We start from the raw sequence: 17,855 nt of genomic DNA on the forward strand, positions 1-17,855 counted from the left end.
ACTGTCCTTTGGCTGGAGGATACCGTGAGATTTGTGCTGGTAAAGTATGGATCAATTTCAGAATCAGACCACTCATCCATACGCAGGCATCAAGTGTGAGAATAGTGTCACCTGTCTATGGCATCACATAGCACTATGACGTCAAAGAATAGCAGCACAGTTGTATCGCATTTGACCAGCAAGAAGATACTATTCTAGAATTCTGACTTTCATTACCTGGAGCCGTAGCGATATGAACATAGGAGGTTGCATGCGCCTACATATTTACAGATGGAAGTATCACTATGTTTCTAACTAACCTTGCATATGAATGGTAGTTTGGATGTGAGGCACTGGTTTGGGATGGGTTGCATGGTTATGAGAGGGCATTTGACAAGATCTAACACTTTACCTGTTTATTTGAGACAGTACCCCAGTATAAGGAGAATTTTAAGATAGTTTGCTAGATAATGTTTAGATAGGAGCAATTTGTAATGTATTGATTTGTAGTGTAGTGTATTGATATGTAGTTAGGTCCTCGTGCTGCACCACAGTGCGAGGACACACGTGATGTTGTATGCCTTTGAACTGTGTTCTATGTTCGGATGTCGCCGTCCTGCTCTAGGATTCTAGCAACGTTACTCAGTTGCTTGGAGTCCTGGAGCGGAGCGGGAGCGTCTGGTCGTGGTTGCTTCAACTAAGAAGAATAAATACCGTTTAAAGATATTCACCTTGTCTCCTGGAAGTCATTTACTACAATTGACGGCGAGCGGGTCAAGAACTCATTTTTAACAAGCACCCACCGACGAAATTTACCTGCCTCGGCACCTCTACTTTCGTCATTCATATCCCCTACGTTACCACCCGTACAGAGCTGTTTTACTCACCGGAGAAGCATTCCTTCTACTTGGAATTTGAATTTGCAGCATTTTTCTCATCTCCGATGCTTCTCGACTTCAGTAACCTGGCAACAAGGTCACACGTTACCTCAACTGCAGCGTCATAGCGTGAGCCCCTACGCTTATCAACACGAACGTGAGTCAGACGCTCTCAATCACCACGTCAGCGCGCAGCCTCAGGTGGCCATTTTACCCGCATAGTTACTTGGCAACACCATCAAATGATAGCGCTGCGCTGACGCTGGAGGAAAAATGCTGCAAATTAGATTTGTTTTAAGGTATTGGATTCGTTTTTTTTGTTCTTTTTTTAGATACGTTCTTCCAAATTTGTACATCAGTGACAGGCACACCATTCTTACCATAAAAATTTCTTGCCTGCACAAATATTTAAGTTTACAGGCACACATTCAGCTTGTTTCTCGTCACGGTGACAAGCACACCTTGCCTTACTTTGTTATATTGTTCCACTTATAAAGAGACAAGTCTATCATTTTTACTTATAAGCATTTTTACACGTTTTCTTGATTTTTCTGCACGATTTTTTTACAATAATTATTTACAACTTTATTAGCTATTTTAGCTGTATAGCTTTCTGACAAGGTTTTCTCACTTATTTATCTCTTTTCTCATTGCCTCCTCTCAACAATTTGCCCAACCTCCTCCTTTTCTACAACATCCAGGGAAGCCAATCATTCTATGGCGTCAATGGGTCAAAGCTTTCGCTAATCACATTATTGCTATTGATGCTGTTAAGTTTAGCACAGAAAGGAAAGTGGCAATCCTATATGGTTGTTTGGGTGTCGCAGCTCAAAATGTTTTTGAAAATCTGCCAAAATTTCCAGCTCCTGCTGGAGAGGCTGGTGATGCAGATCATTGGGATGTTTATAAGGAAGCCTTATCTTGTCTTGCAAAACAGTATGATGAGGAGTCAAATGAAATGCTTGAGAGACATCATTTTTTTAAAGGAGACAATGCGAGGATGAGTCAGTAGAAGAGTATATTGCACAATTGAGAGCTTTGGCCTCAACATGTGAGTTTGAAGCAAATCCAGATATATATTCGGGATCAATTTGTTTTTGCTTGCCACTCAAAAAAAGTTCAAGAACGTTTATTGAGTTGTAGAAAACCGACACTTCAAGAAACTATTGATATCGCGAAGAGTATTGAAAGGTCCGTTACCACATCCAGAGTTCTGCAGAATGATCAACCTCGCACTCCTAGTCAAAGTGTTTCATTTGAAAATTCAAGTTCTGTTAATGTTGTGAATGTTAACAAGCCTTTTAAGCAAATGTATAGGAAAACTAATGCTATTTGTTACAGATGCGGGTCGAAGTCACATCTTGGTAATAACCCCATTTGTCCTGCTCTTGGGAAAAGATGTGTATTATGTAAGAAGTTAGGTCATTTCCAAGGCTCTTGCGGGTCTGTGAAGAGACCTACCAGAGTCAACAGTATTGAATATCCTGAGAATGTACAAGATTGTGTGAACCAGTTCCAAAACATGGTGGTTTCCATTGAATGTAACTCAATTGTCTCTTCAAAATCAGTCAAAGGCCCTGTAGGTACTGCACTTTTTGGTGATGTTGAGATTCCTATAATGGCTGATTCGGGATCTCCTATCACCATTTTGTCAGATGTTGTATTTTATGAGAAGTGGAATAATTCTATTTGCTTATCCAAAACTGATGTCAACCCGAAAGCATTCGGTGAGTTTGACATTGACATGCTAGGCTATTTTAATTTTAGATTAGAATGTCTAGAAAGGTCTATCGTTAAAAAAATATATGTTGCTGTCAAGGGACGCAACCTAATTGGATGGCAAGACCTTGTGAAAATGAGTTTATACTTAATTCCTGGTTCTGAAAATCCTATTGCAGTAGGTGAACCTCCCCAGGATTATATTCCCATTCCACCAGTGAAATCCGTATGTCTAGCTCTCATTGATCATAATTCTGATATAAAACAAATTTTAAATAGGTTTCCCGATGTGTTTTCAGACAAACCAGGTACTGTAAAGGTGTTTCAACATCAAATCAGACTGAAGTCTCAGGCAAATCCAATGGTTCATAAGGTTCAACCTGTACTCATTAGTGCCAAGGATGAACTCAAGTATGTTCTTAAATCCTTATGTGATGATGGTGTTATTGCACCTTCAAACTCTTCAGAATGGGTTTCTCCCATCGTTATAGTTAGAAAAAACAATGGTGAGGTGAGATTATGTGCTGATTTGCGCACATTAAATAAGAATATCCTAGTTGACTGCCACCCCCTCCCCAAAATTCATGATCTTCTTGCTTATTTAGGGGGTGCCAAATATTTTTCAATTATTGATTTGCGGTCAGCTTACCACCAGGTACCACTAACCAAGGATAGCCAAGAACTTACCACATTTGTGACTCCTTTTGGAGTTCACAAGTATTTAAAACTTCCTTTTGGCTTGGCCTCCGCGGCCAGTGGATTTTAGAAGATTATGGACAATCTTTTCCAAAACATACCCGGAGTCCAAGCCTACCAGGATGACATTTTGATTTTTTCTAACGATTGGGAGTCATATTTGTTGAATTTAAATGCAGTCAAACGCAAGCTTGATGAATCGGGTATGTCAGTCAGAGCTGATAAGTGCAAGTTTGGTACCCAGTCTTTAGAATACTTAGGTCACACCTTGTCACCAGAGGGCATCAAACCAAAAACTTCTCTTATCAAAGCCATCACTTACACCACCCCTCCCAAGGACAAAGATGCACTTCGATCTTTTCTAGGCCTAGCAGAATATTATGCTTGATTTGTCAAAGGGTATGCTCAATTAGTGGAGCCATTACGTGCTCTTTTACGTAAGGGGTCAATGTTTGGATGGTCAGAGGAAATTGCTGCCTCTTTTGACCAAGTCAAGAACTTGATTGTTGAAGCTCCGGCTTTACATCCTTTTCATGACTCTTCCAGATGTTTGTTAATGGTAGATGCCAGTTTGACAGGTTTAGGAGCTGTCTTAGGTCAGTGGATGGAAGGAAAAGAGCACACAATAGCTTTTTCATCAAGGAAACTTAAAGTTTCGGAAACACATTATAGCACCATAGAACGCGAGTCACTCGCTTGTGTGTGGGCTATAGAGAAGTTTAAGAACTACATATGGGGACGTGAGTTCAATTTATTTACTGATCACAAACCTCTCACTCAACTTCTCAATGGCGATGGTCTTGGTAAAGCTTCTTCCAGGCTTGTCAGACTTTTGTCTAAATTGCATGGATTCAATTTTTGCATAAAACATATATCTGTGGGAAAAAACTTCAGAGCTGACTGTCACGCATGGCCCTTCAAGATGTTTCTGGAGCTGAGGAAGCTGGGGATATCGAATGTGTGGTTACTGCCCTTGATGCCATCAAATTATGTCCTAGTATTACAGAGCAGTCTTGGTTTGAGGCGTACAATAGGGATGAAAATTTGAAATTAGTTGCAGAGTACATTTCCAAGGGTTGGCCAGAGAGTAGGAAGCTTTCTAATGAATTGTAGGCTTTCGCTATGGTTGCCTCTGAGTTATTGTTTTAACAAAAAAGAAGGACAAGACGGGCTATTCAAGAGGGTCCAGCGTACGTGCCCGGAATAGTGAGAACAAAGAAGGGTACGCAGTTCCCTTGGGGGGGAGAGCAGGAGAGAGAGGTATGTTCTGAGAGATCAAGCTAGATCGAGGGTACCCAGAGAGCAAGCTAAGAGTAAGCAAAGGAGAAAGGGGGGGGGGAAGGGGAAGAAAAGTGGGGGTCCTCCCTTTCGGGACCTAAAACCCTCACACACCCAGCAAGCTAGGTGTCATGCTTCATCATATGGGTTTTTGTTCCTCGTCAAGCTGGTGGTGCAATGCCTGATGGGCACCCAGATGAGGCTCTTTATCGGAGATCTTTTGTCCCTGCCAGTTGGTGCATGCGGTATGGGGGCCTCGTGTTAAGGGGTGTGCAAGTGATGGTGGTGCATAGTTAAAAAAGGTTAGGTAACCACAGGGATTTTTATTAGCATGGTTATCTACCTTAATAAAAACAATATGGCGAGACAGACTTCATGGTGCAAAGATCCAGGGCAGTGTACTCTACCATGTGATTAATTGGTGTTTGGTCTAAGTTATCCCTGGTTAATGATTTAATAATGAGACATGGGGTTTTTGTTCCTCCCTCTAGCATCATAAATCATATTATTCAATTTGCACACCAAGGTCATCTTGGAATATCAAAAACGTCTTAACTCATTAAATCTCATTATTGGTGGCCATCCATTGAATATCAGGTTAAGTTTTTCATTGACTCCTGTCATGAGTGTTTGCTTTCTGACAAAAAATGGAAAGTCATGAACACTCCTCTTCATCCTGTTCCCTTCCCAGAGAAACCTTGGGAAAAGGTTGCTTTTGATTTTTCAGGTCCGTATGAGTTACTTTCTCATGATATGAAGTACCTTATTTTATTGATTGATTACCATTCTAAATGGGTGTATCACAGGTTCTGTGACTCAGCTAATTCCACCAATGCTGTAACATTTTTAAGAAAGTTATTTTTAATTGAAGGTTCCCCTTTTATTGTTGTAACAGACAATGGTTCTCACTTTACTTCTGAAAAGTTTACTTCATTTTTAAATGAACATGATGTTGTTCATTATAAGGTGGCTCTTTATTTCCCTACATCTAATGGCTTAGTGGAGAGAGCTACCAGATTGGTTAAATTGCTATCCAAACAGCCATTTCCTCTCGCCAAGATGTTATGAATTTTCTTGAAACCAAGTTGTGGTCCTACAATATTTCCCCACATTGTACAACAGGTGTTTCCCCATTTTCACTTTTGAGAAATAGACTTGTTCACACTAAATTGTGTCCTAATTGGTGAACTCAGAAGAATGGTAACCTCAATCTTGGCAATGAAAACCTGTTGAACAAGGTATTTAAAAAAAAGCTTAACATCGAAAACTTGTCTGACAGAGTTTTGCAAAAACAAAACCTTATGAAATCTAAACATGATTTTGCTAAAAATGTTGTTTCACTTGATTTGAAAGTTGGTGATTGGGTTTTTATTAAAAATCCCAAGAAGGTCACCAAAGGTTCTTCGACATTTTCATTTCCTGTTCAGGTCACTTCAATCAATAAAGCTTCTGCTTTACTTGGCAGTAGAGGTTGGTGGAACAAAAGAGCTCTGGTATATTTATCTACCTCACAGGCACGCTCATTACTCAATTTAACTAGAGAAGAATTTGAACACTGTGATTGGTCTTTTTGGTTCAAAACTCCAACGACAAGTAGTATCAGTGCAACTGCATCTAATGGTTCTGTTAATCGTTCTACTGTTTCTGGCCTGCCTACTTCAATTTCTGAAACCATAATTGATAATATTCAATCTGATTCGGAATTGGGAATTCGTTGCAGGCGATTGCCTGCAAGATTAAATGATAATTTTTTATCATAAACATTTTCATATTTTTATTTAATTTGTTCATTTATTTTCTATTTTGAAATATTGAATTTTGTCTTCCTTGTAAAGGGGGAGAAGTTGTAGTGTATTGATTTGTAGTGTAGTGTATTGATATGTAGTTAGGTCCTCGCGCTGTACCACAGTTCAAGGACACACATGGTTGTATGCCTTTGAACTGTATTCTATGTTCGGATGCCCCCCTCCTGCTCTAGGATTCTAGCAACATTACTCAGTTGCTTGGAGTCCTGGAGTGGAGCGGGATCGTCTAGTCGTGGGTGCTTCAACTAAGAAGAATAAATACCTTTTAAAGATATTCACCTTGTTTCCTGGAAGTCATTTACTACACAATTCTTATTGGCTTTGACTTTCGGACACATGTCTAGTTGGTAACAAGTGGTTTGGTTACTTAAAGGATGTTTTTCTGAAATCTCATTTTCTTGACCTTTTAACGAGTATTTGAATTCTATCTTGGTGTATATTTTGAACATGTATTTTTTAACTAATTTTAAAATTTTAATATTGTGTCACAAGTGCAAAGGAAATTTGTTATGGTTTTAATTAACTGAACAATAAAGTTTAAACAAATAAATAAATAAATACTTAAAGGATGTGAATCTTGTGTGACTATTCATGCATGGAAAGTGGAGCTTTTTGCAAATTGTACTACTGTGCAGGCGGACAGTTTTATGATGGAGACATTTTATTCATTGAAGAGCTAGAGTTATTTTCCTGGGGTCATCTGGGAAATAGATGTGCTTGAAGAGTGATGAAGTTTTGTTACATGTTTCATTAGGAACACTGATGCTTGGGACAGTTAGTGTTGTCAAGGAGCATGGTTTAGAAATGTCTGTAGAGTTTTTGTTTGTGATGATGAGAACCTTTGTCTTGACCTTAGCAAGTCACAGTTGTGTAGTTCGGGTCAACACTTTTTTGTTGAATGGTAAAGAGTACTTTATATCCAGAACTTTTAAACAGTGGGCCAGAAGAGTTCGCTGCCTGCCTCCACCAAATCTCCAATGTATTATGGAAGATGCAGTCCTCAATGGGGTTCATACTCACAATCGAGTGTTTGCTACACAGTCTTAGCAAAGCAAATCCTGGATATCATAGGATACATTTCATACTAATTGACACTCAGTGTCAAGTAACAATCTATAGGTCTGTAGGTTTGTAGGTGCTTATCAAGCTGCTCTCAGTATATCAGGTTGTGTACTATTCCAAGCACACAGACGCAGCCACAGGGTTCATCAACCCAACACATTTGAGGAACTTTAAACAGTGGGTGTGGTCTGCCAACTTTCTTGAGACAGTTTTTACAATGAATTCTGGTAGATGCAGTCCTCAATAGTGCACAGATCTCCAGTTATTCATTTGTTACTGACCTGGTCAGTGTGACTGCTCTCCCCTCGCGCAGCTCCACCACTAATTATTGCCCCCTGAGCCACGAGGTCCGTTGCAGGGTGTTCGAGGCCTTCCTCCACCTGCCTGCACCTCATCCCTAGTGGTCCTGTGGGAAGGCCCTCTTCTCTTCTGCTGCTCTGCCTCACTTGCCTCTTCTTTGTGCCCTTTTTACATAACATAATATGTGTATTTGTAAAGGGCATGTTCACCACAAATGGAATATCTTGACACTGAATAACAGATGTTTATTGTTACTAGGCCTGGACGGGGAACTTCGTTCCGTTTGTGGAGTTTGCAGAGTTTTCTGCACTTCGCACTCCGCGGAGTTCGCGGAGTGCAGAAAAGTCTACTTCGCGATGTGTAGTGGAAGTTCTTCCCTGCTCGCGATCGCGAACGGTAAGTTCACGAGCTGCCGCTCGAGTAGAATGTCTACCCGAGTGGCAGAAATACCAGCACAAACTGCAGTTCGCACTGCACTCCACCACTTGCGGAAATTCACAGAGTTTTTTTTGTAACTTCGCTGAGTTTCGCGTAGCAAAACTCCGCGAACTACGCCAACTCAGTTGTACTCATTTTATCAACCTCAGATGGATGTAATGCTGAATGGACCAGCCAGGATTTGAACCTGTGACCATGAAGTCGAACACAGACCCCTGCAGTGGATGCATTAGTCCACGGATCCACCAGACTCTATCTCCTTGACTTTTCACTCTTTCCCTCTGCTCTCTCCTTGAATTTTCCCTCTTTCCCTCTGCTCACTCCCTCGTTTTTCACTCTTTCCATCTGCTCTCTCCTTTGTTTTTTACTCTTTCCTTCTTCCTGCTCTTTCCTTCATTTTCCCATGCTGCTGCCCGCGTGGCCCCTCCCCCTCCAGTGTTCCCCCCTGATTCCTACTTAATGGTAGCTGCTGGTGCACCAAAGGCAAGCCTGTCTTCACCTTTCTGTGACTCGACCGTAACCAGCACAATGGGATCCTGGTCCCCGGACCCGCCTCTGCTACAACTCCAGCACCCTCCACGATCTCAATCCCGGATGCAACAACGGCCAGATCTCAACTCTGACTAACACCTACGGCTCTTTATCCTGTCTACACTGCTGCCACACATTCACACACCTCTGTACCTCAGCAACATCTCCCAGACTATCGGACATCACAGCTAACAAACCACTCAACTGCATCTTCCTTAATGTACGCTCCCTATTCAAGCACGCAATAGAAATCTGGGACCTCCTCAACATCTACTCACCCAATGTCGCCTTCCTCATGGAAACCTGGACCAATGGCAACTCAGCACCGAACATCGTTATCCCCTTCTCGACAGAAACAAGAACCTGCGTAAGGACTGCCCCATCCACTGAGGAGGAGGCATCGCCAAAGTTCACAACAGCCCGACCACCCTCCCAGACAACAGAACAAACCTCATGGAGCACCTTCACTTCCAGATCCAGACCAATCTCAAAACGACTCTGTCCGGGACCCTTAACTACAGGCCGCCTGCCCTTTACCAACGCCATCACTGACTTCATCGCACCCCACGCCCTCGCATCCACAGACTACATCCTACTCAGGGACCTAAACCTCCACCTGGATAATCGCATTGACTCAAACACTGCCTCCCTCTTAGAGAACCTCTGCAACTTATGACTGAATCAACTAGTCACCACCCCCACGCACACAGCAGGACACACTCTCAACCTCGTCTTCACCACTGCATCCACTACTCCTTCAAAAAAAACACCATACACAAGCACTCTCACTTCCACCTCTGCACAAACTAGAACAATCATCTCCCTCTGCAGCCAAGGTCATCGAAAAGACCCAGCTAGCAAACTTCATCGAAGCTAACGACATCTTCCAATCCAGATTCCGAAACAACCACAGCACCCAGACTGCCCTACTCGCTGACACTGACGGCATCCGCTCCCTCATCGACCAGGGTGAAATTGCAACCCTCATTCTCCTGGACCTCTCAGCAGCATTCAACATCGTCTCCCATAGCACCCTAGCCACCAGACTCCACAATGCTGGTATCCACGGCAAGGCCCTCAACTGGATACGTCCCTTCCTTACCGGCAGAACTCAGCAGGTTAGCCTCCCTGTCTACCTCTCAGACCAACTGCGGAGTGCCCCAAGGCTCTTCCCTCAGCCCCACCCTCTTCAACGTCTACATGGCCCCCTCTCAACCATCATCAAAAACCACAGGCTCCACATCGTCTATTACGCCGACGACCCCCAGCTGATCCTCTCCGTCACCAATGAACCGAACATCACCAAACACAACTTCCAAGAAGGGATAAAGTCGTCACCACCTGGATGAAGAACACTTGCCTGAAAATCTCAACTCAGAAAAACCAGAAGTCCTCATCCTTGGCTCCACCCCCTCCTCAATGAATGACTCCTTGCGGCCCTCCGCCATCAGAAATCCCCCACCCTGATCGACCACACTCGAAACCTCGGCATCATACTAGACTCATCGCTCACAATGAACCGCCATATCAATGCCGTATCCTCGACCAGCTTCACCACCCTCCGCATGCTCTGAAAGACTTTCAGATGGATCCCAACGAATATCGAAAAACCATCACTCAGGCGCGCACTCATCAGCACCATACTGGACTGCGGCAATGCTCTCTACACCAGATTCAGTAAGAAGCTCCTTCGCAAACTCCAGACTGTCCAGAACGCCACAAGAAGAACAAACTTCAAACTCTTCACCCAAACATACAAGGCCCATCACAACACCCACGGGACCTGCATACCTGAATAATCTCCTCTCCTTCCACGCACCCAAAAGACACCTGCGATAAGCCCAGCTCTCTCTGGCCACCGTCTCTCCTATCAACAAGACTAGAATGGGTGGAAAGTCCTTCGCCTACTTCGCAGCCAAAGACTGGAACACCCCACCAATCCTCCTCTGGCAATCTCCCACATTGCCCAAGTTCAGGGACAACCTCAAGACCTAGCTCTTTGGACACTACGGAGCCACCGCCTGCCCTCAGCGCCTTGAGACCCTCACGGGTGAGTAGTTGCGCTTTGCAACCCTGCTTCATTGATTGCCACTGAGTGTTGGTACTATTAAGGCAACAGTCGTCCCTTACAAACGTAAAGATATAAACAATAAATATAGACAAAGTCATTTCTATATTGAAAAGGACATACCCAGCAGGGCAGAGGTCAAATATTTAATTTTTAAACAAATGTGAAGCACAATTTACAAATAATATACAAGGTGGGCACAAGCCTGTACCCATGCTGCTTATTTCCAGTACTGTTTTTCTCATATCCAGTCCCACAAATATGTCCAAGGAGGCCAAAAGACCATTCCTCCAAATTGTGAACCTTGGAATAGCTTGCCTTGCGTTTCTAAAGTCTTCCAGTTCCACAAGCACTCTTGATCCTCAATCAGTTCAGGGACACAGGAGCTCATCAAAACTGTGCTTTCAAGGGTGTGTCCCCTTTTATACCTACCTGTAACAAAAGGTAACAAAAGAGCCACCATGACTTGAAAAGGCTGAAATCTCACAAGACTTCGCTGGAGCAAATTAAATCTTATGAAACTCGTGTCACTCATCAGTGATACTAATAAAAACACTATTTGAAAATGTGTTTGAAGATAATGCTCTACCTAGTTGTAAATAAAGATCATTTCAGATCTATTTCTTTGGAGTTGATGTGTTTCTGCAAATTTGTGAGTAAACAATTTTCTGTTTAGAATACAAACCCCTGTATATACACTTTAGATAGGGTGTATGAGACAGATGTACATGTATACACTCTAAATAAGTTGGGCGATATGGTGCAAACCCATGTATGTACTTTAGATACAGAGGATGGGACATATAAATATGTTTACACTCTAAATAGGGTGGACGGAACATCTACCAAAATCCTCACCATGATGTCCTTTGATTACTTTTAGCAAATAACCTGTTTACTCCTCCTCTAAAAAATATCTTATGCAGATAATGATAATATTGGACTACTTGAAATACAGAAATATCTAGCTGTGATGTGTTATGGATTTGCTTTTTGATACACTAGAGGAGCTAAGACATTTGAAAGAGTTGATCATCTGTAGATAATACCCTAATATTTGCAAATTAGCCTGCAGATATCTGTTTTGTGGAATTTGCAGTGAAACAATCTGTGGTAGGCTTCTAGATGTGTAAAGTGCTTGTAGGAGAGTAGGGTCTGCAATCCTATGATCACCCTGGATTTTAGCTTTTTGCTTCACTGGTTTACTACTTTCCCTGGCTGTGGGCCTGCTAATCAGACCCGCAGCCTAGCTGTTATCTCTCTAAATTGACACACATGTACCTTAGGTGCATTTACTAATTGGTACTGGGCCACCTTATCAGTCCCTGTACAGTATACCTTAGGTATCCAGGGCATAGGTGTACCCAGGGCCTACCAGGGGCTGCAGCATGTATTATGCCACCCCTGGCTGGCCATCCAAATCTGACATAACTGGCTGCACAACAGCTGGGGCAAGGTGGTGTAATCACCCTTTGCTTTAGATATAGTATACCTATATCTAACCCTAAAATGGACACATGTATTCCTATCAGTCACTCCTATGGCAGGCCTTATCAATCCTGAAGGCAGAGTGCTTGGATTTATGTGAGATGGTGCTTTGGCATGAGCTGAGCACGTTTGCAGCTTGCTGAACCAAGTCCTAATAGCTGTTCCATGATAACGCGTACCATATACTCTTAAGTGCATTATAATCCTCGCGGTTACTTGCCAACTTTGGTATCGCTTTGTCAAAACATGTCGAGTAAGGTGTCATACGAATCGGAATACTAACCCCTCGCAAATTCTGGCGACGGGGTTAGCATTCCACCCTTCTAGAGGGACACGACATGTATGTAACTGAGAACCCCGGTTAAAGCTAACCCGAGCCTCAGCATCACAAAATGGATGCTGCCACCACAGACACAAGTCTGACCTCCTGCTGCTGGGAGTCCTTCCAGCGAGGAGAGCTTGGACAAAGGGTTTCCTGTCAGGGGCGGTGCTAGCACCATCCCAGACAGGGTTTTGTGTATCCCAGGTAGGCAGGGCTGTGAGGAAGGTGACTGCAAGTGGCACCCCGGTGCTCACTGTGCATATGCCGGCTTAAACCAGTTCCAGGGGCACACCAGCCCCTGAGCTGGGGAAAGTCCGGACAAGGGAGAGGGGTGTAACCACCCCCCTCCTGGTCCCACCCATGGGCAGGACCTAGTCGCGTGCCAGACCCTTTCTTTAGAATAAAGGTAGGAGCGGGCCCCCTTCCCAAATTAGATAATTCTGAATCTTGAACTACTTTCCATGAAAGGAACTCTTGATACCTTCTGAAGACTCTCCCTTGTGGCTAAGGAGTAGCCACCCTGCACCCGCAGGCACCACCTAAGCATCGCGGTTTGCTGTAAGTCCATCCTCCGGATCAAGACTGCCCAGCTCGACGAGACCCGGATTCCCTGGCCTCTCTGACCTCTACCTACATCATCAGCCCAGCTGAGATTCGTGGGTGTGACGAGACCTGAGGGACCGGCCATTTTCAAAACTGCACAACGCTTAACCAGCACGACCGCCGAGGGATCCTCGAGTGAGTGCTTTGGGGTTTGAGAAGCCCTAATCCTGAGCAGCTCCAGCACCGAAGTCCAGCCCTCCAGCATGCACGAGATTTGCGTGGGGCCCTTCTGCTCTTTGCTGCTCACTGCGTTGTCCGGCCACTTGCCTGCTGGCTAGTAGCCCTCTTGACGACGTACCACAACAATTTCATCGCTGGTCTGGTTGCTCCAGACTGGCCCTTGCTCCCCTCCAACGGGAGAGCACCCCGGACCCTCCTGGTCCACTCCAGACGCCATCTTGACTCCACCACGTGGGCTTGACTTTGCCAAGGTTTGTTGCCCCAATCCTGGGTCCAGCATCACCGACAGCAGATACCTTCGTGGGACAGCTCGCACCTCCAGCCTGGTCGCCGACAACGCCTCCTAGCCCGTGTGACTGCAGAGTCCAGCGTCGCCCACTCACCTGGTCGAGGTGACTTCATCCGGTGCCATCCTGGTGCCCACACAATCACTGGCTAGTGATTAAGAACTGAGTCCCCTCTGCTTTTAGGTCGTCTCCATCACCGATCCAGGCTTGGATCACATCGAACTTCTTCACTGGTCGCCTGCCAGCAACTTCTTCTTTCACGCTCCATAGACTACAACGAGGATTCCCGACGTCTTTTGAACCCTATGCAGCCGCAGCCCCTGGGCTAGGTAACCCGAGCACTTCGGTGCTCCAACGCAGGTTCACTATCCAAGTGTCCAGATCCTTTGTCGTTTTTAGTCTATCTAGTCGGATTCGTCCGATAACAGTAACTTTAGAAATACTAGCCTCCATAGACTTTGTCCCGCATCCCGCGTGAGAGTGCACACTCTGCACCCGATCTCCCTAGGCCTCCTGCTCCTAACCTTAGGGTTCAGTAGTGTAGTCCTAGCGATCCTGAAGCCTCTGGATCTTGTTACTTACCTGCTAGTATTTTGCATTCGCATTCGCATTTAGTGTATATGGTTTTCGTGCCCCTCGGGCATTTGTGTAAATTGTGCAACTTGAAGTATTTTCGTAAGAGTTTTGTATTGTGCTTAGCTCCCTGACTCATAAAGAGTTCAGGGTAGACTTGTTATAAATAAATATCTTTTATTTTCATAACAACTTGTGTGGTGTCCTTTCACTTGGTGTTCAAGGGGTATATGTGATGGTAAAACAGCTGGCTTAACACGCCCTCTAGAGTTTAGCCTAAAGACTGCTTTTGTCCACGCTACTAGGATAGCTGGTCTATAAGGTTGACTTACAACCAATCATCAATAAGGGACGTTTGGTATGATACACAGTGATCACTAGAATAGTGAGCACTATATATCAGGCCAACTTCTCATAGTGCTGACATGGTTTGCCTCACTATCTGCTAAATCTGTCAAACAGTGAGATTTGAAAATGTGTGTACAGATCTAAATAAGTACTACTTTTTTTGCTTTAGTTCCTTTGCATAACTGTTGAGCTTATCTAAACCATATTTGCTAACAGTGGGTTTGAGTTACTTTTGTATCACCAACTAAATGCAAAACTTTATGCTGGGATTTAATATCTATAGCAAATCAGGGTTTTGCGTTAGATAGTTTCAAAAGTAACTCAAAGTTGTCCTGTGTTCTGATTGTGTTGCTTTATGTCATTCATTTTTGCCATGGATGCAACATGTGTGTGCCCATGAAATCACCTATGAGTTTTGACACAAATCTCCATCTGCAAACATTTGTAGACAAGGATTTGCGCCAAAATCATACACCTTCCGAAAACAGGCATAACAAGGAGAAAAGTTTTAATTTTTCCTCGCTTTTCCTACTTTGCAAGTGTGCTGCATTGTACAGCATACATATACAGCAGGAAAAGAATTAAAGATAGTTTTTGTGCTGAAAGGGTCCCCTTCCAGTATAAGAACTATTTCTTACAGAATGCACACACTCTTGCACTATGGTGCAAGGTGTCTGCCCTGGTTCATGGCATCCTAAAATGCACAAGCACAGGGAAAATGGAAAACTGTGATATATCTTAGTAGATATGATGCTGTTCTGCTCTTCCCCTTTGAGGAATTTATCAACTTTTTCTTAAATTTGGACCTGTGTGTCACTGCAGAGAAGACACACTTCACTCAAATCAACTTGAACTGATAGTTGATGCCCCTCAAAACAGGAACACTAACAATCTCTGATTTGTTTGGCCTTGCTGGGTCCCATCAATGAGCTTGAGTTCCATTGGAACAGTGAGCTTGGATCATGTGTGGAGATACCTACACCACATAAAGTGGCTCACTTAGCTCAGACTTTATGGATGGAAATGCTTCATTCAGTCTGAACCAGTGGTAAATGCTCAGGGTGCATTCCTTTCTATTGCTCTTTGCCATTACAGAGAAGAGCCAACCAAACACAAGTCCGTATTGGCCCCACCCCCAAAATGAGCGAGCCACTCCAAAATACTGCTGGATATGTTTAGAGGGGAGGGTTCTACTGAACTGGAACGTTTCTTTACTATGCTTTTGATTGACATTAATTTGCCTTCTTTTATTTTAGAAACTCCATCGGAAGCATCCAGTATCTCAAACTCTTCTGGCACAGAACAGAATTTGGGCAGATACCCCACTCATGTAAGTTTAAAAACAAGTCCTTCAGTCCCTGAACAGTTTTTGTGAAATATATTCATTCATTGAGATGGCTACTGTAATTTTGGGTGTTTTATGTAGTGAGGCCACATTCGAGAATGGGGTTTCAGAACAGTCTTATCTTACCGTAAAGGCAGTGAATGCAGGGTTATCCCCAAACTTTTTGCCGTCCTCCGCCTATTTTCCTGACATTCTTTTTGTTGGCTTTAGGACTCTGGGCACTTTACTACTGCTAATCATTGCTAAAATGCATGTGCTCTCCCTTCTCTAAAACATGATATGATTGGTTTTATCCTGTTTTTCATATTTAATTTACTTGTAAGGACCTTGTAAAGTTTTATACCATATACCCAGGGCCTGTAAATTAAATGGTACTAGTGGGCCTGCAGCACTGCTTGTGCCACCCACAGAGGCAGCTGTGCAAACCCCTTCCAGGCCTGCCACTGCAGGGCCTGTGTGCACAGTTTACTGCTTCCTTGACCTGACATTTAAAACTACTTGCCAAGCCTTCATTTTCCCTTTTACTACATATAGGTCACCCCTAAGGTAGGCCCTAAGTAATCCTATGGGCAGGGTGCTGTCTAAGTAAAAAGTAGGACATGTGCCTTAATTGTGTGGCATGTTCTGGTAGTGACAAACAGCCTATTTTGTTTCTCACTACTGTGAGGCCTACTCCTCACATAGGCTAGCATTGGGAATTCCCTTATATGTGTTTCAGTGGCAATTCCTGATCAGCAAGGAGTGGTGTTGCCATGTTTGGTATGTTTAGAATGGTAGTGATAAATCTTGCTTACTGGTGCAGTTGGATTTTACATTACTAGTTTAGAAATGCCCTTTTTAGAGAGCGGACATTTCTCTGTGCTTATGACTATTTGTACTATGTAACCTGACTCCAGTCCCTATTTAGGGCTGGCAGCTACACTTGTTCATACTTTCCAGACAGCCACAACACAGGAAGGACTGGCTGTGACAGGGTTATATCTGCAGTCATCTGCATACTGATGGTCTTCCTGGGCTGGGAGAGAGAGGGGCGTTCATACTTTACATTTGTATCATTTTTTTCCTGCCCTCACACAAAGAGCTGATTTACCCCCTACTGATGTCTGGAGCCAAGGCTGGGTTGAAAGGGATTGTTGCACGCTTCTAAAGGTCCTTGTGAAGTCACTCCTTTGATGTACAGCTATCAGTGTAAGTACAAGGGCTCTGACCCCAGGTTGGGGAATCATTTTTGGATCTGGAACTAAACCTCTGTCAGAGGACTCCTGCGCTGCCTAAATGACTAATTGGGACTGCTATTCCATTTGTTGCCCTACTAACTGCTGTGCTGCTTAAAGGACTCAACTACTCTGCTTTTCTTCTTGTTGCCCTGACTCTGCTCTCACTTAACACTGCTTGGGACTTGTAAACAGATGTTGCTGGTTCTACAATCTACACATTGCCAGAGGACAGCTGTGTTGCCAGGGGAAACCGCCATTGTTGGTAAACTGCCTAGTGCAAGTGTTTTCCCATGGCTTGTTGACTTGCCTTCTGTCCTCCCAAAAACTCAGGGCCACAAAAGATTGCCCCAGAGCACTTCTGCTGTAGGACTCTATTCACTAGTAGTCCTGCACCAGCGTGCTCTGCAGAGGAGCTGTGATTGATTATTCTTGGATCCAAGTTCCCTTATTGCTACTGACGTGCTTGTGGAGAACGTTGGTGATTTATGTGTCTCCTAACCTACTTCTGCATTTCATGCCCTGATATTATAATTCATGTTGTTTTGATTCTTGCAGGATAACGAGAACTATCTCAGGATTTGCATAATATGCACAGTATTTATGGTTCATGTCATTGTGGTGTTGTTTTATGTATAACATACTATATGTATATTTTTATATAATAATGTGTGGAATCTATTTTTGGTGTATTCTTGGTGTTTCTGTGTGATTGTGTCGCGCAAAAGCTTTACACATTGC

General features: G+C 43.6%; 1 protein-coding gene across 3 annotated transcripts in view; it reads left to right on the forward strand.

Moving 5' to 3' along the window:
* The window catches only part of IGSF5 (immunoglobulin superfamily member 5), a 533,998-nt gene that overhangs the window by 390,023 nt on the left and 126,120 nt on the right, over positions 1-17,855 (forward strand). For 2 of the 3 annotated variants that reach the window (XR_015299372.1, XM_086935431.1), the window contains exon 8: positions 15,812-15,868. Coding sequence is in view for 2 of the 3 variants with exons in the window: in XM_086935431.1 (XP_086791557.1) it covers positions 15,812-15,868 (57 nt within the window). In the remaining variant the exon portion in view is untranslated. Of the gene's footprint in view, positions 1-15,811; positions 15,886-17,855 lie in introns of all 3 variants that reach the window. The other variant, XM_086935430.1, reaches the window with a different exon arrangement.

This window comes from Lissotriton vulgaris, chromosome 8, assembly GCF_964263255.1.
Source record: "Lissotriton vulgaris chromosome 8, aLisVul1.2, whole genome shotgun sequence".
Taxonomy (NCBI): Eukaryota; Metazoa; Chordata; class Amphibia; order Caudata; family Salamandridae; genus Lissotriton; species Lissotriton vulgaris.